At 38.3% G+C, this 24621-nt stretch overlaps 1 protein-coding gene across 3 annotated transcripts in view; it reads right to left on the reverse strand.

Moving 5' to 3' along the window:
- Positions 1–24621, reverse strand: part of ITPR2 (inositol 1,4,5-trisphosphate receptor type 2) — a 523758-nt gene that overhangs the window by 211965 nt on the left and 287172 nt on the right. For all 3 annotated transcript variants that reach the window (XR_004483814.2, XM_033430221.2, XM_004270904.3), the window contains 3 exons: positions 16069–16259; positions 10641–10783; positions 5756–5864 (listed from right to left, as the gene is read on the reverse strand). Coding sequence is in view for 2 of the 3 variants with exons in the window: in XM_033430221.2 (XP_033286112.1) it covers positions 5756–5864; positions 10641–10783; positions 16069–16259 (443 nt within the window). In the remaining variant the exon portion in view is untranslated. The remainder of the gene's footprint in view (positions 1–5755; positions 5865–10640; positions 10784–16068; positions 16260–24621) is intronic.

Below are 24621 nucleotides of genomic sequence, written 5' to 3' on the forward strand. Positions count from 1 at the left end.
AGGAGCCAAAATGTTTGGGTGGGATACCAGCTCTCTTCACCTACTGGATGTGTGACCTCAAACTCTATACCTCAGTTTCTTCATCAGTAAAAGAGAGATATAATACTACCTATGACAAAGAGTTAAAGATTAAATAATATAAAGAGGAAGAGTATCTAATTTTCAGGAAGCTCCCAATAAATGCTAGCTATCATTACTTTATAAACACCAGAGCACAAAACTACACGGGAGTAGAGGTGATTTCTAGATCCCTTTGCAATAATATTCCAAGGATATATGGCTCTTCAAACCTGAACATTTTAAGAATATTGAACTTGACTAAACATCTTTGTCATCCTGTAGATTACATGTATTGTCAGTGTAACTTACGAGTAGACAGGAATATATTCACAGGGGAAATTATGATTGGCATTCTAAATAGGTCAACTTCTTTGACTGCAATGTAAGGAAAGAGACCGTAAATCACCAGTTCCACAGGCTACCAAGGAACATTTTCAGTACTCATTATCTTTTCTAATTCTACAGTACAGAAACTACGCATTTTATATACTCAGGATCATACCTTATAGACATCTTTACTATTTATGATTTATATGTTTCTCCCTTTTTATGAGAGGGAATAGTTTGTAATGCTCTATAAATCTTAATAGAATTATATACTGAAGAGTGTAAGGTGAAGAAAATTGACCCCCCCCCCAAAAAAAATCCTTAAAACCAAACCAATCCATTGAACCAAGTCCTTCCTATTTCCTGCTCCACCTTCCACCAGCCCACCTCTATCCAATCCACCCAGCTCCTTCTATCTCCTGACCACCTCAGGTGAACCCTTACTCAGACCTGGACCTAAAATACCTCGAAGTACACAAACCTAAGGTGTGATGCTATAATTAAGCCACACTGTTGAGCAGCACACGCATCCTAACAGGTCTTTCTATTTTGTGGTAGAGAGTCACAGAAATAAGAGTAAAACAGCATGGCGCTGAGGACGGAGAACATTAGAAATCATACTGCCTTAAAGCCATTTTGAAAACATTCCTTCTCTTCTCTTTCCCCGCCCACATTTTCCAACATACATATTTTTTTTAAATGCAAATAAACGTGCCTGCTGTTGTTACCTTAAAGGAGCCTGTCAAACAGAACCCATCCCAAAGGAACACTGAGCGTCCAAGGTAGAGTTATATATATCCTTTGTAACTTTTTGCTTTTCTACCAGAATCGCCTAAACAAACAAAACTTTACAAAATTTTTATAAAACTTAGCTAACTTTCCCCCTTCGGGACTTTCAGTATACAATTTTCATGTTTTAACCTTCAATAAAAATAAGTACTGTAACTTATAACAAACGGTACAGAGGTGATCACTGGATTTCACACAGACATGCCTAATAGAAAATTCAATTTTCATTTACTTATACTACTCTTAGCAATCTTCAAGATATTGCCACCCACATCTTCTCTCTCATCCTTTTGGTGCAAAGGAACACGAAAGCAAGGAAGAATATTAAGTAAAATTAATTTAGGAATTGTAATCAAAGGGATTACAAATTGTAAATGTTTTTAAGGTAGACTAAATACCAGATAAAACGTAGTTACGTAATGATTTTCCTTAATATATCATACATAGAAGGCTAATAAAATCAGAAAACTCGGTCTCAAAGTCGCAAATTGCTTTAAGGATATCTGTTTCAACCATGAAGCAAACTTGCTTCATTGCTCTATTTTTAAATTTGCACCAGCTATACACAGAAACACACACATACACACACACACAACTTCCAGTATCAGAGACCAAATAAACAAAAATGAAAATGGAGATTTTCTTTTAAGGTAAGATTTTAAATTTAAATAAGTGAAGTCTCAAATGTAGTATTTGGATAGCTTGTGTGAAAAACCCTGGTGTGAGTTTTCTGTTTTAATTCTGAGATATCTCTTGGGAATGCTTCGATACACAGACAGAAGAAATCCAGTCGATTAAGCGTTAGACAACCAAGTATTAGGTAATGTATGTAACAATGCAATTCAGTTCTCCTGAGTCCCTCCACATTACAAACCTGGAGATAACACTGCCTGCTCTATATACTTCCTAGAACTGTTGAAAGGTAGCAAAATATTTTAAAATACTTTGAAAACAGCAAAGTGCTATACATTCAAAGCATTTTTTGTCATATTCATTCACATGTAAACTGCCCTACATTTTAATCAGCCACAGGCAAGCTCTCCATCTACACTCTACATGCCATTTCTCAGTGTCAGTAAAAGGATCATTGTGATAGGCTGGATAATGGCCCTCCCCAAAGATGTCTATGCCCTAACCAACCAGAACCTGAGAATGTTACCTTACACAGCAAGTGAATTTTGCAGATGTGATTTAGTTAAGGATCTTTCGATGGGGAGATTATACTGAATTATCTAGGTGGTTCCTATGTAATCACAAGTGTCCTCGTAAGAGGGAGCCAGGAGGGTCAGAGTAAGAGAAGGGGATGTGACAATGGAGACTGTGTGTGTGTGTGTGTGTGTGTGAGAGAGAGAGAGAGAGAGAGAGAGCGCGGGGAGAGGGGGAGTTGAAGATACTACTGCTGCTGGCTTTGAAGATGGAGGGAGAAGCCATGAGCCAAGGAGCACAGGAGGCCTCTAGAAGCTAAAAAAGGCAAAGAAACGAATTTTCTCCTAGAGTCTCCAGAAAGAACGCAATCGACACCTTGATTTTAAACTTCAACCTCCAAAGCCATAAGATAATAAACATGTGGGTTGTAAACCACTAACTTTCTGATAAATAGGAAACTAATATGATCATGAAAGCACAACCACCTGTTATCCCAGGACTGATATTCACAATTTTTTTCTGAGAATACACGATAAGTTGTAAAATAATAGCTTTGACCAGTTTCTGAATCTGTTTCCCAAACCCATTCCCCCCAGACTGGCGAGTCCTTTAGATCCCCTCCACTGGCACGGATAACGGAACACCAGCTGTGTAAGACGGGCCAACTGACAACATGTAGAGATCATCCAGGCCTGTCTCTTTCCCAGCATAGGTATTTGAATCATTCTGGATCTAATATGCTTTTTTAAAAAATTTCTTGGGGGGAAAAACGTCTTCTCCTTCCACTAGTAGAAATGCTTCTCATTCTAAAACATTTAGAATGAAAAAGTTGTCTAAGATGTAGAATTCTTTCAGCTAAAAATTTTTTTCTTACTCTGTCTTTAGTAAACATGGAAATTAAGAAATGATACTTGTAAGTCTCTTTCAGGTTTTTCTTTCTAAGTTAATGACTACACTTCCATATTCTTTAATATTTTCTTAGAGGTTTTCTAAACCTTTATCTATTTTGGATATTATATTCTGCTATGTTCCACCTGCCTATGACTTAAAATCTGGACCTCTAAACATGCTGGACAAAATATATTAACCTTTCTTAATAGTGATATACACCATTTGTAAAAGTTGGCTGTGATCTAATAAATAAGATTAGGCAGAGAGGAAGGAGTTCCAATTTAAGCCCTGGTTCTGACACTGCCGTGTGACCTTGAGCAAATCACATAACCTCTCTGGTCTCAGTGACGTCATCTATAAAACAAGGAACTTGAACTAAAGATGCAGTGTCTTAAAAGAGAGGTACAAAGTATTTTGCTAATTCTATTGAGAAAGTAGTCACCTCTGGCAAAAACAATTGATAAGTGCTCCTCATTAGCTCCTTCACAAAGATAACACTAGGGATACTGAGGCTTGTTTGGACTTTAACAATCCTGATTCCGGATGTAGCAAGCCTCAGTGCAAGGAAAGCCTGAGGGACACTGCAGGCACACTGAGTGGCACAGATTTTGCGAGGCTAATGGATGAGGAAGGGTGGGGGGAAGCATAGGGGGCACCATGGAGAGCCTGGAACACCAAGGCAGTGCAGAGCCCCTGAAGGTTCCTGAAAGGCTCTCGTGATCTCTGCAGATTGTGACCGGAGTCCACTAGCATGTGAAATGTACCCCGTGGTGGCCCTTAGCAAGCCGTGCCGTTCGCCACCTTCTCCCCAGTGCCCAGGCACAAGAACCGGCACTTAATAGTTGCTCACAGTGTGTGTGAGCTGAGTGACTGAGCCCCAACAGCCCTTCTCGTCTGACCCTTTCCCTGAGGACCGTGTCCTAAGGGTGCCATGCATATTATGCGTGATGGGAATGGTGTCCTTGGAGTTATGAAAACAGCAGCCCTGCCTCCCTTCAGGAGGTCTCAGGGAGCTGGGCTATTGGAGTTTTCTAGACAAGAGGAAATGAAAGCCTGAACTAGTGACAGCCCTGGGAATGGAAAGGAGAAACAGTTGCCAGCATGATTTATTTTAGGGTGGTTTGGGAGATTTGCTGAAATACTCTTGACTAGTCAGAGTAAAATGTTACTTGATTTCTTCCCTATTTTCTTTTAGAGAAATTCAATAATAATCTATTATATAAAATTGGAAGGCTTATGTATCTCCTGATAAGCACAAGTTACTTATCATAAACCTCACTCTTCTGTCAAAAATTCATATGATCCCATTTTTCTACCTTTAGGATCTAGTATGTCAGCCAAAATCAAACAATCTACAGCAATATTTTGAGGAACCAAAGAAAAACAACAAAAAGTCCCAAGGAACTCTATGTACCATTTTTTTAAAGGATACCATATACTCAAACTTATAAGCATATTTCTTGAGTCCTATGTCACAGAAACATTTGCTAAAACTGCACTGACCACCTCACCTGTATTTTGATGTTTCTCAAATATAGATTAAATGAACTAACACAAAGCTGAAGTCATTTTGATTACTGAAGAAACATCTGATTCAGATGCTGTATTTTAAAGCTATGCCCCTTCTATTAATATCCAAGATTCCACTGTATTTCTTTTCTACAAGAATACTTTTTAAAAAAAACCCCTACCACTACAATCTTTTTGGAATTAGATAGCATATACATAAATGAATAAATAAAAATAAAATCTTTCCAATTTAAAACACAGCACATGATTAGTATTTACAGAAACAGACCAAAAAAATTATTAAGGAGCATGGTACAAATTATGTTTGATACCTAGCATAAAAGTAAAGGGTAAAGGTAGCTAGCTAAAAAAAACCTACACTAGATATATATTTTATATTTAAGTGTATCATCTTGGGTATTAAACATGCTGCTAGCTATCTCTTAATGAGCAACTGAGCTGTCATTTTTAATAACAGACTGACAATTATTATCTATAAGTTGATATTCCCTGAAAAGTCATCTGTGTAATACTTACATTAATACAGTTAAGAATAGAAACTTACAGTTGCATTTATTTTAAAAAGTATTATTTTATAATACTTGGCATAATATTATAGAAAATGACATGAACATATATTTACAATGAAAAATCAACATATTCCAAAACGCAGAGACCATTTCAATACGCAGCAGAACTTTATACAGAATCTTAATAACGCATCTCAGTTGCTCATTGTTAAAAAAATTTACTTGGTCTGTTGATGTTATATGAGAAAAATATACATAATCAAGATAAAATATGATAAAAAATAAACCAAATACTTGGGCCATTCTAATCTTAGTCCCTTCTCAAATCAAAGCAGACACGAGAGTTGAATAGCATAAAAACTCAAATTATCTAATTCATCTAAGTACACGACACCATTAATACGTAATGCAAGGAATTCTATAATAGCCTATTGTAATTCATTCATTATAATATTCTAGAAATTCTATTTTATTTTCAAATACTAAGAAAAAATTTTAAATACCTCTTCCACAAAGCTGTCTTTCTTCTCTAGCATTTCTCGTAAAGTTTGAAGAATTTTAATGCACAATTTTTCTTCTTTCTCCATCAGTTTCTTTGTATGATTGATCAACCTTAAAAGAAAACATTAAACTTTAATAGGACAGTGGTTTCTCTTCAAGCTATATACTAACATCATACGCTAGAGGAAAAAAAATCACACTATTATTTGAGAGTATAAAGCAAACCAGATACATGTTGTCGAAGTTTTAAAATTATACTTCAGCTTATAAGCTTTGTATTATAAAACCTTTGTTTTACAGTCAGTTTATCCCAGTGCACATGAATATCTGCAGTATATTACATTTTATTATATTATGTCATACTATATTATTTTCTATGTACTATATCACATTAACTGTATAGTAGAGTAGCAGTACACAACTTTGGAACCTTAGCATTAATGGGCTGCTTTCCAGTTTCCATTAATAATAATTGCTATGTTTCACTGCTAGGGCTTGGTAGAAACAGGCAGTTTTTGTGATTAGAATAAAAAAAAAAAAAAAGGAACATCAACACAGTCTACCCATTTACTATTTTTGCTATAATTTGGGCAAAGACTCTAATTAATTTTACAGTGGTGACTTCTGCACTGGTGCTCTGTCAAGAGAAAAGTTTGCAGATCACAGTTCTATCACTCTCCAAAAATTCAGAATCAAGTAAGACGTTCAGAATCCGAATTCACAGCTTAGCACATATAGCTCATGTTGTTAAAAAGCTGGTTCTCAAAATGACCCTGTGAGATGTGTCCTCCTAGAAAAACAAAACGATGTAGAATATAACAGAATGATCTGATTTCAGTGACATAACGGGAGTCCTGAGGGACAGAGCCCTGAGGAAAAGTGAGCTTTCGCTAGATAATGTCCAGGAGTGCTTATCGGCTCTCAGGGTGAAGTATGAGGACCTCCCCTGGATTTTCTCCATTCATCCTCACAGCAAGGTAATGTAATAGTTTCTATTATCAGGCTAATTTTGCTCATGAGAAAACAGAGCCCCAAAGAGAGAAAGTAACTTGCCTCTGGTTACACAGTTGTTCAGTGGTGGGATCTGGAAATAGACCCCAGGACCATCTGACTTCAGAGCCAAAATTCTGAAGCACCACTTTGTGGAGACAGGACAGTTCACTGATGAAGAGTCCTGACACACGCTAGGTTGTACACAGCTGCCTCTTATGTGACACGGTAAGTGCTATAGCAGAGGCAGTGGCAAATGCCATAAACTGGACAAAGAAACAATTATATTCTGTTGGGGAGCTGCTTAGGGCTGATGAGAGAAGGTTTCGGTGACAAGGTAACACTTAACTATACAGATTTCACCTGGCAGGGAAGAGCGCAGAGAAAAGGCATCCTCGCAAAGGAAATGAACAAAGGGCAGATGCAGAAAGCTGATGGCACGTCCAGGGAATAAGTACTCCAACTGCCAGCTGACACTTAAAGACATGGAAGAGGAGAGTGTAAGAGGTGCAGTCTGAAAAGACGGATCTGGGAATATCGTGCTAAAGAGTCTGGAATTTACGCTGTAGAAAATGGGGAGGGAACCACTGTGTTAAAGGACTTGTATGGCCCTGCCTGCCTGTGACAAAGATACGTCAGATGGAGGTGGGAACAAGGGCACAGAAGAGTGAGAACAAGCAAGAGATGAACAGGGCATGTGATGGGGTAAGGATACCAAAAGCAATATTGAAACAAAATAGCCAGGACCTGGCAAACGACGACATACAGAAAGTGGAAGAAGAGAGGGAAGGCAGATCACAGATGCCTGAAATGGGTGAGTTGGGTCAGTAGATGGAATATGATACTTTTAAACGACACCTATTTCACAGTGTGAAGGAATAGTGATTTCCTTTTAGACATGTTCCATCTGGGCAGGGTGCTATATGTCCATGTGGTCAGGCACAATAATTGTTCTAAAGTTCTCCTGACAAGAAAAAAAAAAACCTGCCTCTCTAAAACCTCAGCTATTTAGTCTTTTTTTTCCCACATGATATAGTCTTTAAAGATATGAAAATCATTTGATGGACACTGTACATTTCTTTTGATTTTTTTTCTCTCTTAGGCTATTTCCATTTTCTTTAACTTTTCTTTAGATAAAATATTTAATTCACTAACCATCTGAAAATATCAGTGGGAATGAATGAACACTTGCTCGGGATTTACACAGGTATTCGTCTATCATATAATGTTTGGTTGAGTTAGATCAGGTGACTTTCAAATACTTTTTTCTATGAACCCCACCATGCAAATACATGTATGTGAGTGTATTTGTAAAACTAATGCAAAAGTTATCTTTACTCTATAAGATGCACTCTGATATTCTGTATTCTTTCCTAATTCATTTTTTAAAATTAACAGTTGCCTCTTCTCCACAAGTCACATACCACAGTTTGGGAAACAGAGCTTCTTCCTTCATAAGAGAGGAGTGAGTGCTGATATGAATGAACTATAAGCAGCCACCATAAAAGCTAACACCCACAATGACCTCTTCTCTTCTCTCTTACTCTAGGTGAAATCTGGTCCTTTCCTGGGGTTTAGCCCTCGCATTCTCCTGCAGACACGTCTGACTCAACAAGTTCCAGGAATTAAATTCATTTGAGGAAGTCAGGAGGCCCACTTAAGGTCTACAGCAATTAATGAAGTTGGACTCTAATTTTAATAGATATCTTTGCAAATAAAACTCTTGGTTCTTCCCAGAATTCAGGAAGGAGTAAGTAAACAGATATCCCTGAGCCTCTGGCCATACTACGATCACACACATACAACAGAACAAAAATCTTTTCTCTAACCACTACACTATGTGTGACACCCTCTTCCTCCACCTGGGTGTAGGACCTGTGATATATTCCCATTATCATATCACTCTGCTTCTGTCCTTTGAATTTACCTAATATTGCAACAGATTTGCTTCATCTTCAGCACAGGTCAATATTTTCTTGATATTCTGAGTTACTTTATATTACCTTCATATAGACCTATATCTTTACGTTCTAGACGAGTGCTGTCCAACAGAACTTTTTCTGTGATAATTAAAATATCCTGTATCTGGGCTGTCTTAGTTGTTGGCCACTAGCTACATATGGCTATTGAGTACTTAAAATGTGGCAAATGTAACTGAGGAACTAAATATTTTATTTTTATTTAATTAATTTAAACGTTCATTTAAGTAGCCATGGATAGTTAGCAGCTACTGTATTGACACTCTAATTCTTGACACTCAATCAGCAAACTCTTGTTCTAAAGGGCCAAACAGTAAATATTAATAGTTTAGGCTCTGTAGGCCATGCAGACTAGGCAACTAGTGGGTTCTTCTACAATACTATGAAAGCTGCCATAGATGACAATATGTAAATAAATGTGTGTGGCTGTGTTTCAACAAAACTTTCTTTGCAAAAATGATCAATGACCTGTGAGCCAGAGTTTGCCAATCACTTGTCTAAACTATCAAGTCTCTGGGATATAGCTATAGTATCATATGAATATACTGGAGTTAAAATTCTCAGGCCTATTACCCACTTTTTAACCTATATTCTATACATTGATACCTATTCATGGGAGGTTAAGTATATTTGTCAAAGACCCTATTTTTATACTAGGCAATATCTCTACTTAATTTTTTTTCCCAATGGCTTCCACCATCATCAGTTTTGAAGACACTCTGGACCTCTTCATTTAAAAATTCTTATTAGAAGTCTGGCCAATGTCCAGACAAACCCATTCTTCCCAGGCCCCTTAAGATATAGCAATCAAAAGCCAAGAATCCGTGATTCTGGCCATAATACAGAAATCCACCTATTCTTCAACACGACCCCTGCAGTCAGTTCTTTGCACCCCATACCTTGTTTTCTCTCCCCGAATCCCAGCTTTAACTGGTAAAAGAAAGAACATACTTCTTGAGTCTCCACAACCTTCAGTTTCGCCCTCAGTATGTCAACAGAGGAGGTTTTGAGACCATTTCAGTTGTATCCTCAACCGCACAGGAACAGGCTGTGATGGATAATGGGCAAGAGGGTTGGAAGCCTCTTCTGACTCTCCATCCAGATACTCTCCCCAAGGTGACCAAGCACCTCTGACTGGCCATCCTGAGTCTACGTGTAATTACTTGGGCAAATCACTCAGCCAAGGGTCCTCAACATTAAGGTCTGTCTTTTCTTTCTGGAGCTACTTACACTTTTTCTCACAACTGCTTTTATTTCCTTAAGACCTGTTCCTTTACCATTAAAATGAAAATATGCTACGATTAACACATCTACTCTAATAAACCTGACAATACCACAGAAATGCTGAGAGAAATACGTAAATGAGAGAGCTACAGATGAGGATCGTCAAGGCATCATGGGAGGTGCTGGGTGGAGACTTAACAGCTCTTCCCCGAAGCATGCCTGGGCCCCAGCTTTCTCATCTCTAAAATGAGGCTCAACCTCGCAGAGCACTTGTGCAGATTAGATAACACACACAGGATAACAGTGCACATAGGAAGGCCTCAATAAATGCTACTACCCTTTCCTTCCTCTCTCTGTTAATGAAGATCAGTGACTTTAAACAGGAATCTTTTAAAACTTCATACCATACAGTTATAGAAAGGCATCAGAACCAAGATACTCTTTTACGTGATATTTTGTGCCCAATAATGACATTTCATTTTCAGCAAATATTAATAAATGTAAGTTGAACGTCATCAAAACAGAATTTTCTGTTGAATCAGACTAATTTTTTGGAGGTATATTTTAACACGGATTTTAGACCTTTTACACGCTCTGCGAACTGTCATTAGGCATCAGCAGAGTAAAAAGCAGGGACGTCAGAGGCCAGCTCAGTGGAGCAGCACCTGCAGCATCTCAGGCTGTACGCACTTACTTGGACATGAAAGCACCGCATCTTATTCTTGCATCGCTCCCCTCAGGAAACAGTAGCTCTGGACTGTACAGCACATCAACCAACACAGAGAATTCAGCCTGCATCATCGGGCTGAACTGTTGCTCCAAGGACGCCACTACATCCTAAGGAATAAAGCACAAGAGAGACCCTGTAAAGACCTAACTCGGATTTCATCCTCTGAAGATAGGACAACCTTAAGAATACTAACCAGGAATGAGATGTGGGAATTTCAGAGAAGAGGCACCCTACTTCCCACGGTACCAAATGTCTGTGCTTTAAGTATAGGCTGGTTTGCCGTATGAAAACTGTTTGAGTCTCCTTTTTCATTTATACTATAAGGGAGGGGTGGGTAGCTATATGATTTCTAAGGATATACAGACAAGATGATAAGTCAGTAAAGCCACTGTTACAAGCACTGCAGTGTTTAAGATTGCAATAGAGACGATGCAGGTATTCATCAAATTGGGGTATACTCAGCAAACAGCTAAAAAAGACTTCATATATGTCATTGGTCATCCGGAACTAACCATTTCTTCCAACGGAAAAATTCCTTGACATATTATCTGAACCAGCAGTACTACTGTACAAGGGTTCAATGGCACTTAATAGTATTTCAAATTATATTTTTTGATAGACACTATTGGTCACCTGCCAATAGCCTTTCCTCATCCTCTTCCTTGCTAACAGAATCTCCATGTTATTTCTCAGTCAGGTAACAACATTCTCAAGGAGATGAGCTCCCTCAGCCTAAAGACAAGATTGATTAGTTTAAGCCAGTCATGGTCATTCCATTTCCCCTGCCAGTAATTGATTAGGAATGATTATGTGACATAGTCCTGGCCAATAAGACATCTGGTGAAGTCTGCTGAGTGCGGGGCTGTGTATAGGGGGAGGACGGGGCAGATTCTTTAGGAACTACCTATGATAGTAGAATCTACAGTATACTTGATACTACAGTATACTTGAGATAGTAGCTATCTCAAGACAGCTCGAGAGTGTGAAAATCCAAAATACGAGGCAGCCCTCTTATGACCTTTGGAGACCAGCCTTACGCTGAAAGGCAACAGACCAATGGTGTTAAGGCCTGGACCTATCAAGCAACTGAACTAAACACCTCAGGAAGAGCCCCAAATCCAGATTCCTTGCTATGCGAAAGATATATTTTTTATTGTTTAAGCCACTTTTAGCTGAATGTTGTGTTAATTATAGCTGAAAGCATCTGACATGTTTCTAAAATGGACTATAAGCAATGATAATTTACTGAACATTCTTTAATGATTAAAGCATCCCCTCTTTGTTTTTAAGATAACTAAGTTAGAAAATAAACCAAAAAAACTCGCATAAAGCAATACTTTATTCACCCATACCTGTGGCATATTTTGTTAAGCAGAAGACTGACTGCCAATTGCTTATTGTTACTCTCAGCTATGGCAACACGCTTTTTTTTTTTTAATTGGTTGCACCAGGTCTTAGTTGCAGCAGGCGGGCTCCTTAGTTGAGGCAGGCGGGCTCCTTAGTTGTGGCATGTGAACTCTTAGTTTCGGCACGCACATGGGATCTAGTTCCATGACCAGGTATTGAACCCAGGCCCCCTGCATTGGGAGCACGGAGTCTTAACCACTGTGCCACCAGGGAAGTCTGACAACATGTGTTTTTATGTTATTTTCTTCCTGGTAGTCTCTTGATTTCTTAGGGCTAGATCTCAGGGGTTAACTTGTTTAACGCTTTCCTCTCTTTGTAGCAAAAGTGATCATTTCTACTTCAATTACTCTAAATAAGCTTTCTGAGAAATTCCTCATGACAGCTAGGAGAGACTACTAGAGAGGAAATCACATAAATGGGAAACTAGATATTATACAAAGGTGGGAAAAGAATATGCTTATCCAATGTGACCATATTTAATAAAACATCACTAACACATACCTATCTTTCAGATTACCTCTCTTCTTCCTTTCATTTACTAAACAAATTGTGCCCAGGCTTCTATGATGTGAATTCTGTCTTTATCTCCTATTTTGATCATGGGCCAACTATGTGATCTCTGATTCATTCTTTCTCCACGTGAAAACCCAGGATAATGATACTAGCAATTACATGGGATTAAAAGTAAATACATAAAACAGCCTCTACGATGTGTTGTAATAACCTATGATGGAAAAGAATCTGAAAAAGAATCATTGTTGAACACCTGAAGCTAACACAACATTGTAAATTAACTATACTTCAATTTTTTAAATGGTTAAAAAAAAACAGGCTCTAACACATATTGACCACTTAGTATTCCTGAATAAATGTTAGTAATTATTGAGTACCAGTTAGCTGCAATCATCACCCTGTTGCCAGACCTAGTGGTTCCTTTTCTGACCTCATGTCACTCAACCACTGCTAAGCATTTTACACACTTGGCCCTACTCTGTCAAACACTTTCTGCGCTTGGCTTCTGTAACATCGCACTCACCTTATTTTCCACCTATGTCCTGACCACTCCTTTACCAGCTCCTGGTAGCTCCTGGTCCTTTTTCTTCTATATCTACAGTTTCTTGCGAGGAATCTCACACAATTCCATGGTTTTAATATCATACGTATGCTGAAAATCCCCACATCTATATTTCCTGTGTGGACATCTTTCCAAACCACTTCAGACTCATATATCCAGCAGCCTATTTGACATACTCACAGAGATACTGACATAGACAACCAACACTTAAAATTCTCCATACAGAACGCCTGATTCCAACTCTCCCATTCTTCCCTATCCTAGGAAATGATCCAATCATGTCATACCCAGGCTCATCCTTGATTTCTCTTTCCAACATCCCACATCTCATCCATCCATCCACCAAGCCCCACTGGCCCTAGGGGACCAACTATATTCGAAGTTCATCTACTTATCTTCATTGCTGCTGCTATCCCCTTAAGCCAAGCCACCGACACCTTTTGCCTGAATTAATACAATAACTACCTAACTAGACTCACTGCTTCCATGTCTGGACCCTACAATCCATTCACCATTCAAGATCCACAGTGTTTTTTAAAAGGTAAACCAAGTCATGCCTATACTCTGCTAAAAATCTCCAATGATTTTCCATCACATTTAGAATCAATCCAAATGCTTTACCATGGAAGTCTCTACATGAATTGGCTCCTTATTTCATAATACTCTCTTCCTTTGCTCACTCCTGCCCCAATGGGCTTCTCTTGGTTCTTCAAACCCACATCTTCGTTCCTGCCTTAACATCTCTGCACTTACTCTTCCCTCCCCATAAAGCACTCTATCCTCCTATCTTTGAACAGATTATTCCTCTTCATTATTTGGGTCTCAACTCACTGTCTCCTTAATAGAGAGGAGCTCCCTCCCTGCAGGATCACTCTCCCAGCGATTCTCCATCATATTGCTATACTGATTTATTTTATTCATAGCAGTTTTAATTCTCTAACATCGTATCACTTACTTACTGCATCAGAATGCATTTTCTATGAGGGCACAGACCTCATGGTTCTATCTCCAGTATTTAACACGGTGGCTGGAATGGAGTTTTCATCAAATATATATTTATCCAGTGCATGCCAATGACTGCCAATAAAAGAAGTTTAAAGCACGCCCTCTTTATTTCTCCCCTGAAATGTCTACCCCTCTGGCTCTCATGAACCTGACTTCCCTCCTTTCTGACAGTGTCTTTTTTTCCTCATTTATTTGGCCATTCTGCCACTTCCGGCCACTCACAAAATGTTCTTTGTTTTTCCTATCACTATACTCTCTATTTCAGCAATACCAACCACTATCCTCACTCCAACTATTATCTCCAAATATAGACTTACCTTCCAATACATTCAGTAGCCTATAAACCTAATTCACTGTATGTTCAATGATCATAGCCAACATCCTTTTACCGGATCCTCTCCTTCCCTCTTACAATGAAGAGTCTATAACATCACCTAGTCTCCAATCATCAGTGCCTCTTAAACACCCCTCATGTCCCCTCTGTGTCTCCATCCAAAAACCACCAGGTCTGTTCACCCTGCCTTCATTATTGTATATAACACCTATTTTTTTCATTTCATTGATACCACCACCTGGCTGATATGTTAAGTAATTTCTTATTAATCTGCCTTCCTCTAGTCTCTTCCTGATATTTCTATCCTGCAAACCAATAACTGCTTACTCATTTATAATGACATTTTCCTCAAAACATTTAATGACTTATAACCTTCAAGTTTTCAGACTGAGTCTAACTTGTTTTTTGGTTTTTTTTTTCCCTTCGGCTTTGCCACGTGGCATGCAGGATCTTAGTTCCCCGACCAGGAATCAAACCTGTGCCCCTGTGGCCCCTGCAGTGGAAGCACGGAATCTTAACCACTGGACCACCAGGGAAGTCCCTAACTTGTCTTTATAATCACGTATAATGCTCATCTATCAAAACTCTGAAACTTCACCATTTAATCTACTCATTACCTCTTACAATATTTATTCCAGTTCATGTCTTGACCATTCTTCACGCCAAGAACTTTCCTCAAGCCATACCCCAGATCATCCCATGAAATCTTCCACTAATTATGTGAGAGGGAAGATATCTGTTATGGGCTGAATTGTGTCCCTCTCAAAACTCACATGATAAAGCCCTAACCCTGGTACTTCAATGTGACTATATTTGGAGTTAGGGCCTTTAAAGGGGTAATTCAGTTAAAATGAATTCATATGGATGGCCTCTAGTCCAAAATGCCCAGTGTCCTTATAAGAAGAGATTAGGGCACAGATGTGTATGTGCACAGAGGGAAGACCATATGAGGACACAGTGACAACTAGGGCATCTGCAAGCCAAGGAGAGAGGCCTCAGAAGAAAACAACCTGCTAACACCTTGATCTTGAATTTCTAGCTCCAGAACTGTGAGAAAATAAATTTCTGTTGGTTAAACCACCCAGTCTGTGGTATTTTGTGATGGCAGTCCAAGCAGACTAATACAATGTCTCTCTTTACTCAGTGTCCCAGAATGTCCAGGCCAAAAACAGGAGTGGGATACTACGCAAATAAATTGGGAGTAAAGGTGCTCACACCATTCTCACCAAAGGAGTATAAAAGGATACTTAGAGATGAATTGAAGCAAGGTTGTAAATATTTATTACATGAGTCTTTAAGTAAATTATTTTACCTAATGTATTGAAGTTATTAAAACCCATTACTCTACTATCAGAGCACATTAAATAATACATACTCACCAAAAACAACTCACCACAACTTCTACCTAGAAGCTATGCTTTTTAAAAGGGTGGTGTTCGTAGGACTTTGTAAAGTCAAGTCTGGTCCCCAACTAGAATTTGATATTTTTAACCATATTTTATTTATGTGACTACATATATTAAAAATTATAATTTAGAAAATATTAATGCCATTTCATGCTCTTATTGTACCTGTAACTTTTCAATAATATTTCTATAATCCCAAGAAGGCCCTCCAAGAGCTTCCTTAAAGCGTGGTCCAGAGCGAGCTGATAGTCTCCAACCCATGGCTGCTCTCTGCACCATATTGGAGTGACTCTTCATAAAAAGAGTATTAACTTGGCCGTCCAAATCCACTGGAATGGCAATTCCACGATTCTTTGCTGAAAAAGAAAGATTTAAAATATTTTCCTCTTTATTTGACTAAAGCTACTTGCATGCTATCAAAATAATTTTATAAAGATAGAACAAATAAAAAAGAAAAAAATAAGATAAATAAATTCTGGGATGTAATGTAAAGCATATAGTTAGCCATAGTGTATTATATATTTGAAAGTTACTAAGAGAATAGATCTTAAATGTTCTCATCACAAGAAAAAAATTGTAACCATGTGAGATGATGACTGTTAACTAAATTTATTGTAGTAATCACTTCACAATATATACATATATCAATGACAATATTATATGTTAATCATATCTCAGTAAAATTGGGGGAAAAAGAAAATGTCAAACCTTCAAATTCTGTCAAATTATTTTATATAACTGCAAAAGTTTTTAACTTGAAAGTATCTCAATTGTTAAGACCAATTATTAAAGTGGGCTCATTAACATTCAAGAATTTATGTGATTTCTTGATGGTTAATGTTTGAAACGCACTTTACAAAGCACGAATACGGCAAAACACTGTATACCAACCATGTAAATTTGTACCTTCCAAGATGCAAAGGAAAGTTAAAAAGCAGACAGAAGACACATGATAAAATCCTGCCAGTCCATTTTATTACTATAATTCACGTGTATGTGTCTGTGCACAAACGTGAACAAATGCACCAAACTGCATGAGGTAAAACATCTGAGAGAAGAAATAAAAAATTGACAAGTATAAAAAAATCTGCATTGAAAGACAGTACACAGTACATGTCCTTCTTTCTTCCCAGGATCCACTGAAATTTATATTTTAATACACTTATATCACAATACTGAAAAATAAGAGTGCTTGCCGTAAGGAAAACAGAAATGTTGAGGCATTTCTGCAAGCAGAATGAAGATGGGATTTGTCCATCAGAGAAAGAAGAAAGAAGAAATTGCTCTACAAGACATAAGAATTAGAACAGGTCTTCCTAGGTTCCCAGACACACACAAAGTGGTCACGGGGGATGGGAAAGTCATCTGGCAACTCAAGAAGGAATAGTATCTGAATATCTGGGAAGTAAAGGCCTTCATCCCTCTGACTAGCATAAACAGAGCAGCTGGCAGCAGAGGTTTTTACCCAGAGGATAGAGTTAAAGACATGCAGAAATGTTCTCTCAACAAACACGAATACCTGCCTGGAGAGAATGCCAAATGAAGGGGCTAAGAATTGACAGAGAAGCAGAACAGAGCTTGAAGAAACTGCAAAGTCCTCATCAAATAAGCAGTAGCACAGCCGGGAGAGAGAAGGCAGCTCAAAGAAGAAGAGAAAATATACAAAAGATCCCAAGCCCTGACGAAAGCCCTCCTTATTTTAACCCTTGTTAGTATTCCCAGCTTGCCTTCTGCTTCACACACACACACACACACACACACACACACACACACTCCAAGAAAGCCTGTGTATCATTTATTCAGCCCCTCACCCAGAACTCAGGGTAAGCCCTGTCATTTACATGAGAAAGCTAGTAGAGAAACAGAGCCTCAAAACTGCAGTGGAGTAATATTCCATTGTATATATGTGCCACATCTTCTTTATCCATTCATCCGATGTTGGACGCTTAGGTTGTTTCCATCTCCGGGCTATTGTAAATAGAGCTGCAATGAACATTTTGGTACATGACTCTTTTTGAATTATGGTTTTCTCAGGGTATATGCCCAGTAGTGGGATTGCTGGGTCATATGGTAGTTCTATTTGTAGTTTTTTAAGGAACCTCCATACTGTTCTCCATAGTTGCTGTACCAATTCACATTCCCACGAGCAGTGTAAGAGTGTTCCCTTTTCTCCACACCCTCTCCAGCATTTATTGTTTGTAGATTTTTTGATGATGGCCATTCTGACTGGTGTGAGATGATATCTCATTGTAGTTTTGATTTGCATTTCTCTAATGATTAATGATGTTGAGCATTCTTTCATGTGTTTGTTGGCAGTCTGTATATCTTCTTTGGAGAAATGTCTATTTAGGTCTTCTGCCCATTTTTGGATTGGGTTGTTTGTTTTTTTGTTATTGAGCTGCATGAGCTGCTTGTAAATTTTGGAGATTAATTCTTTGTCAGTTGCTTCATTTCCAAATATTTTCTCCCATTCGGAGGGTTGTCTTTTGGTCTTGTTTATGGTTCCCTTTGCTGTGCAAAAGCTTTGAAGTTTCATTAGGTCCCATTTGTTTATTTTTGTTTTTATTTCCATTTCTCTAGGAGGTGGGTCAAAAAGGATCTTGCTGTGATTTATAAAAAATAAATAAATTTTTAAAATTCAAAAATGAATAAATAAAAAAAATACTTAATTAATTAATAATTTGAAAAAAAGAACGAGGTTGGAAGACTGTCAAAACAGCACACAGATCACACACTCAAGCCCCGGAAGAGGGGGAAGTGCCTTAAGTCCCCCACTTCGGATGACATCTCCCTGCCTCACAAGTCTCAGTCCGACTGGGCTAGCTTTGGCAAGGGGACGGAGCTGGATCAGGAGCCGCTGCTGCCATATCTGGATCAAGTTCCAGTTTTGGTCTATCATCCAACACCTAGCCAGACTCGCCTAGCAACACAGCTGAGAGGAACAGAATAGGATAGCTCAAAAGAATAGGCCTCATACAGCATCAGCCTAAAGGAGTTTATGACCCTGGAAGAAATGGATCAGAAAAAAGGATCCGGGGGACTTCCCTGGTGGTGCACTGGCTAAAGACTCCGCACTCCCAATGCAGGGGGCCCAGGTTCGTTCCCTGGTCATGGAACTAGATCCCACATGCATGCCGCAACTAAGAGTTTGCATGCCACAACTAAGAAGCCCACCAGCTGCAACTAAGACCCAGCGCAACCAAAAAAAAGAAATCAATCAATAAAATAAAACAAATATTATTAAAAAAAAAAACAAACTGCAGTGGAAGCCCACGCCAGTCATTATAGATCTTTATGACACACGGCCAAGAATCACAGGGAAAACCAAGAACATTAAGAATAACTAGCCCCAGTGAAAACAAATGATTTAGGGAAGCACAAAAAATATTTAAATAATTGTAATTATTGTCCTCAGAAAATGTGAGCATATGGTGCCTCCAAAACATTAGGAAAAAAAGAAAGAAAGAAATCTTGGAAATTAAAATATGATTGCGCAAATAAATGTTTCAAAATTGGCTGAAAAAGAAAAAAAAAGGAATAAGGACCAAGCTGATAATCTGGGAAAGTTAAGGAATCTTGTAGAGCATAAAAGAGTCAAAGGGGGGACTTGCCTGGTGGTGCAGTGGTAAAGAGTCCGCCTGCAAATGCAGGGGACTGGGGTTCGAGCCCTGGTCTGGAAGGATCCCACATGCCACAGAGCAACTAAGTCCGCGTGCCACAGCTGCTGGGCCTGCGCTCTAGAGCTGGTGAGCCACAACTACTGAGCCCGTGCGCCACAACTACTGAAGTCTGCGTGCCTAGAGCCCATGCTCCACAACAAAGAGAAGCCACCGCAATGAGAAGCCTACGCATAGCAATGAAGAGAAGATCCCACTCGCTGCAACTAGAGAAAGCCCATGCGCAGCAACGAGGACCCAACGCAGCCCAAAAATTAATTAATTAATTAATTTAAAAGAGTCAAAGGGAAAATAAAACAGAGAATATGAAATAGGGAGGGTCATCCAGGAAGTCAAATAACTAATAAATGTAAGCTCTAGAAAAAATATCAGAGACAATGAAAAGGAAGAAATGATTAAAAAAAGATAGAGGACAATTAGTCACCTTGAGCTGAAGAAAGATGTTAAGTCCTTAAACTGAGAAGGTCTACTGTGTGTGTTTAATAGTATTAAATAAGCATATTGGCCATATTCTAGTAAACATCTATAATGTTATTATGGATTGAATTGTGCCTCCCAAAAATATATGTTGAGGTCCTAATCCCAAGGAAAACAACAGTGGGCAGTACTATTTCTGCCAGTGAAAATTCTCTGAAGCTCAGAGATACTTAAAAACTTCTCGAAAACAGATAATTTTAGCTACCAACACAAAAAGTTCCCAATTTAAACAAGGGCTCAAGCTGAAGCATTAAGGAAATAATAACAGTTCTAAGGCAACCCTAACGATCAATTGCACCACTGCCCAAATTTCCGTAGTGAATATTTTCCTAATATTCATTATAAATTTCCCTTTCCAAAGCATACAATGTCTCTGTTTCTGTCCATCACTCACAGCAAAGCAACTGCACTCCTGTCCCATCTGAAGGACCGACAGCCTTGAAAAGTCCAGGCTGCACATATTTTAATAAATACTTAACCCTGCACCATGATCAAATCCCAGCGAGACTTTCATCCTTTTATGGCTGTTTCACTTATAAACTGGGTTTGCTCTAAACATTCAAAGTCAAACAGAAGACAATACTTCTTATATGTTATTTTTTAAGCAACAGAAAATAACGAAAATTGTAAAACTGAAAGTTGCTCAAAACTTATTACAACAAAGTTTTCGCTCATGTTTAAACAAAGTTGTGGGGGGGGTAGACTTACCTCCCCTTTAGGAAACAGGTACGTTAGATACAACTAACCAACAAGTGAGCATTTGTTGCTATGAACATCACTTACATGAAGACGTGCTCAAGGAGTATTCTAATGATATCAGTGGGAATGGAATCCGATGGTAGCACCTCTGTTATTCCTAGCAGTGCAGCCCTCCTATCAGTGTGGTCAGGGAAGTCTCACCCCCGCACCCCTACCTCATGCATCTATGAGCTGCTGCCACTATTCCACTATGGCCAGCAGCAGGGACAAACCAGAATGAGAAGACTCCACCATCCCAAAGTTTACTGAAAGGGTTTTTTTGGTCTCCCAAACTGTACCACTCTAGGTGGTATTTTCTAGTCTCTTGTCTTAGCACAGATTGCACGATATAAATTAACTGGCTAAAGTAAACCCTACTTTCTCATGCCCAAAGGTAAACTCTAGCCAAAGGCTAAATCACAATTTCTAGGCAATAAAAGAAAATTAACTATGCAACTGGGGAAAGGATTTGAGTTAAAATAAGTCAGCTGTGTAGATAATGACGAAACTTTTTCAAGCAATTGTAAAAATATTAATACCATTAAAGACATGGCCTGAAATAGATTCTCTGTACTGTCAAAATATTATAGAGATTAATTTGAAAGCAAAGTTGACAGTGTTGGGCTTCCCTGGTGGCGCAGTGGTTGAGAATCTGCCTGCTAATGCAGGGGACACGGGTTCGAGCCCTGGTCTGGGAGGATCCCACATGCCACGGAGCAACTAGACTCGTGAGCCACAACTACTGAGCCTGCGCATCTGGAGCCTGTGCTCCGCAGCAAGAGAGGCCGCGATAGTGAGAGGCCCGTGCACCGCGATGAAGAGTGGCCCCCGCTTGCCACAACTAGAGAAAGCCCTCGCACAGAAACGAAGACCCAACACAGCTAAAAATAAAAAATAAAATAAAAAAGTTAACAGTGCTAATTTAGCTTTCTATATATTGTTTAAAAATTAAAGCAGAAGATTGTGACTAGGAAAAGAAAGGAATTAATTCATGATCTCACTTACAAGACCATTAATAACTAGAATAATATTTTTCAAATGCAACCAAAAATATGATTCAAACTTAGCTTCCTTTTATTTAGCTAGAAAAAATTCTGATATAAATAGTATATTGCAATGTGAACTAGGACGAATTCTTGGGGTTAATGGTTACCCCACCTCCCCACCCCCAATAAGGAAAAACTAATGAATTTACCAACAGTCAGTTATTCTTCGGGCACGTAGCATTAACTCCAACTTCTGTGTTTTAGTGGTCACATTGAAGTTTAAGATGTTTAAAAAATAAGTGTTCCTGTTTCACTCCTAAGTTGGACTGCAGCTAAGATACTATCTTGTTAAGGGTATTTTGCCAGAGAATAAGCATATGGAGTTCTTTAAAAACTAATAAGAGAGAGGATGGGTTGCTATTAATTCACCTTTTATAGAGCTCTGCGCAGCGACAGTTCTCTAAAATGCGCTATCTTTATTCACAGGTATTGTGATTATTGGGCTAACCAACTAATTAGGCTTACAAATCCTGAAAATTCTCTAGATAAGACAAGACTTTGCAGTGATTTTAAGATGTAATTGAAATCTATTGCTAATTATTATTCATTAAGTCTTGCATATTGTGTGGAATTTTTAAATTAGACAAAATTACTGGTGGTAACTGCCAGACCAAAAATCTCTGAGAACACACATACTGCAGTGGTTAAGTGCCATGGAAAAAAAATGCTTAGAGAGATAAACTGACAGGAAAAAAAATGCTTAGAGAGATAAACTGACAGGCAGGGGGAAAAGGCAACAGAAAGTGTGAGCAGTAATTATAACGCTTCATTTATTGTCAAGCTCTCCTGTACAGGTCCGCAAGAGCAAGGACAGCTGGTGCACAAGGAAGGTATAATGGGGTTCTGAATCATGTCAAAATATCCAGGATAAATCTGTACCAAAACACTAGTGTTCTTAAATACAAAGAACACTAAAAACACAAAATGTATCTTTCTTGTTTGGTACTCAAACTATACTTAATTAACCCCTAAATTGAATAAATAAAACAATTGTATTACAGGTGTTAAACAGGATGTGGAGAAAAGGGAATCCTTTTGCACTGTTGGTATATAAATCGGTGCAGCCACTATGAAAAACAACAGTATGGAGGTTTCTTAAAAATTAAAAATAGAACTACCATATAATCCACTTATTCTACTTCTGGGTATTTATCCAAAGAAAACGAAGGCACTAACCCCAAAAGATATACACACCCTCATGTTCAGTGCAGCATTATTTACAATAGCCAAGATATGGAAACAACCTAAGTGTTCATCAATTAATGAATGGATAAAGAAGATATCTTTTATATATATATATATAAAACATATATACACACATACAATGGAATACTATTCAGCCATAAAAAAGAAGGAAATCTTGCCATTTGGAACAACATGGATGGATCTTGAGGTTATTATGCTAAATGAAATAAATCAGACAGAGAAAGACAAACATCACATGATTTCACTTATACATGGAATCTAAAAATCGAAACAAATGAACAAACAAATCAAAACAAAACTCATGGATACAGAGAACAGATCAGTGGTTATCAGAGGAGAAGGGGGTTAGGAGGTGGGTGAAAAGAGTGAAGGGGGTCGACTGCATGGTGATGGATAGAAACTATACTTATTGTGATGATCACTTTGTAGTGTATACAAATATCAAATTATTATGTTGCATACTTGAAACTAATACATTGTTCTATATCAATTTTACCTCAATAAAAAAATATATATAATTTTATGGTTGTGCAAGAACTAGTATTGGCACACGTGACTAGTCATCTGGAAAAAATTAAGTTAATTCCATATCTTATACCTTACAACTAAATATATTCCAGATAACTCAAAATTGTAAACAGTCACACCAAAAACACAAACAGACAGAGAAACTAAAAACATGAAAATTCTCAATGGGAATTAAGAAACAGCATCTTATACTGATCAAGGCCATTCTGAAGATGAAAGAAAACCTAAAATGCCTAAAAGAAAATAAATTTCTGGGCTTCCCTGGTGGTGCAGTGGTTAAGAATCCCCCTGCCAATGCAGGGGACACAGGTTTGAGCCCTGGTTCGGGAAGATCCCACATGCCGTGGAGCAACTAAGCCCGTGCACCACAACTACTGAGCCTCTGCTCTACAGCCCGCAAGCCACAACTACTGAGCCCCCGTGCTACAACTACTGAAGCCCATGCGCCCTACAGCCCGTGCTCCACAACAAGAGAAGCCACTGCAATGAGAAGCCCATGCACCACAACGAAGAGTAGACCCTGCTCGCCGCAACTGGAGAAAGCCAGCGTGCAGCAACGAAGACCCAATGCAGCCAAAAATAAATGAATAAAATAAATGTTTATAAAAAAAAGAAAAGAAATTCCTGCATGCCAAAAAATATTGAAATGACAAATGAAAAATTGAGAAAAAATATTGGCTACTTACAGGCAAAGAGCTCATTTTCTTAAGAAATAAAGGGCTATCCAAACTATAGAGAAAAACAAAGCCTTCAGGAAAAGTGAGCAAAACACAAAAAGTGACAGTTCACAGAAAATACCAATGAATCAATCATATGGAAAGGTTTTGTTTTCCCTCACTCATAAGAAGAGAAACACACGTTAAAACTATAACAATACTTTTATTTATAAGATTTGCAAATATGTAAGAATTTGATAACACAGCACATTATCAAGGAGAAAGATACTCTCCTACATTGCTTGTGGCATATAAATTGAACAACCTCTACAGAGGGCAGCATCTGTCAAAATTAGAATACCCAGAAATTCTACCTTTAGGTGTTTACCT

This window comes from Orcinus orca, chromosome 11 (genome assembly GCF_937001465.1).
Source record: "Orcinus orca chromosome 11, mOrcOrc1.1, whole genome shotgun sequence".
Lineage (NCBI taxonomy): Eukaryota > Metazoa > Chordata > Mammalia > Artiodactyla > Delphinidae > Orcinus > Orcinus orca.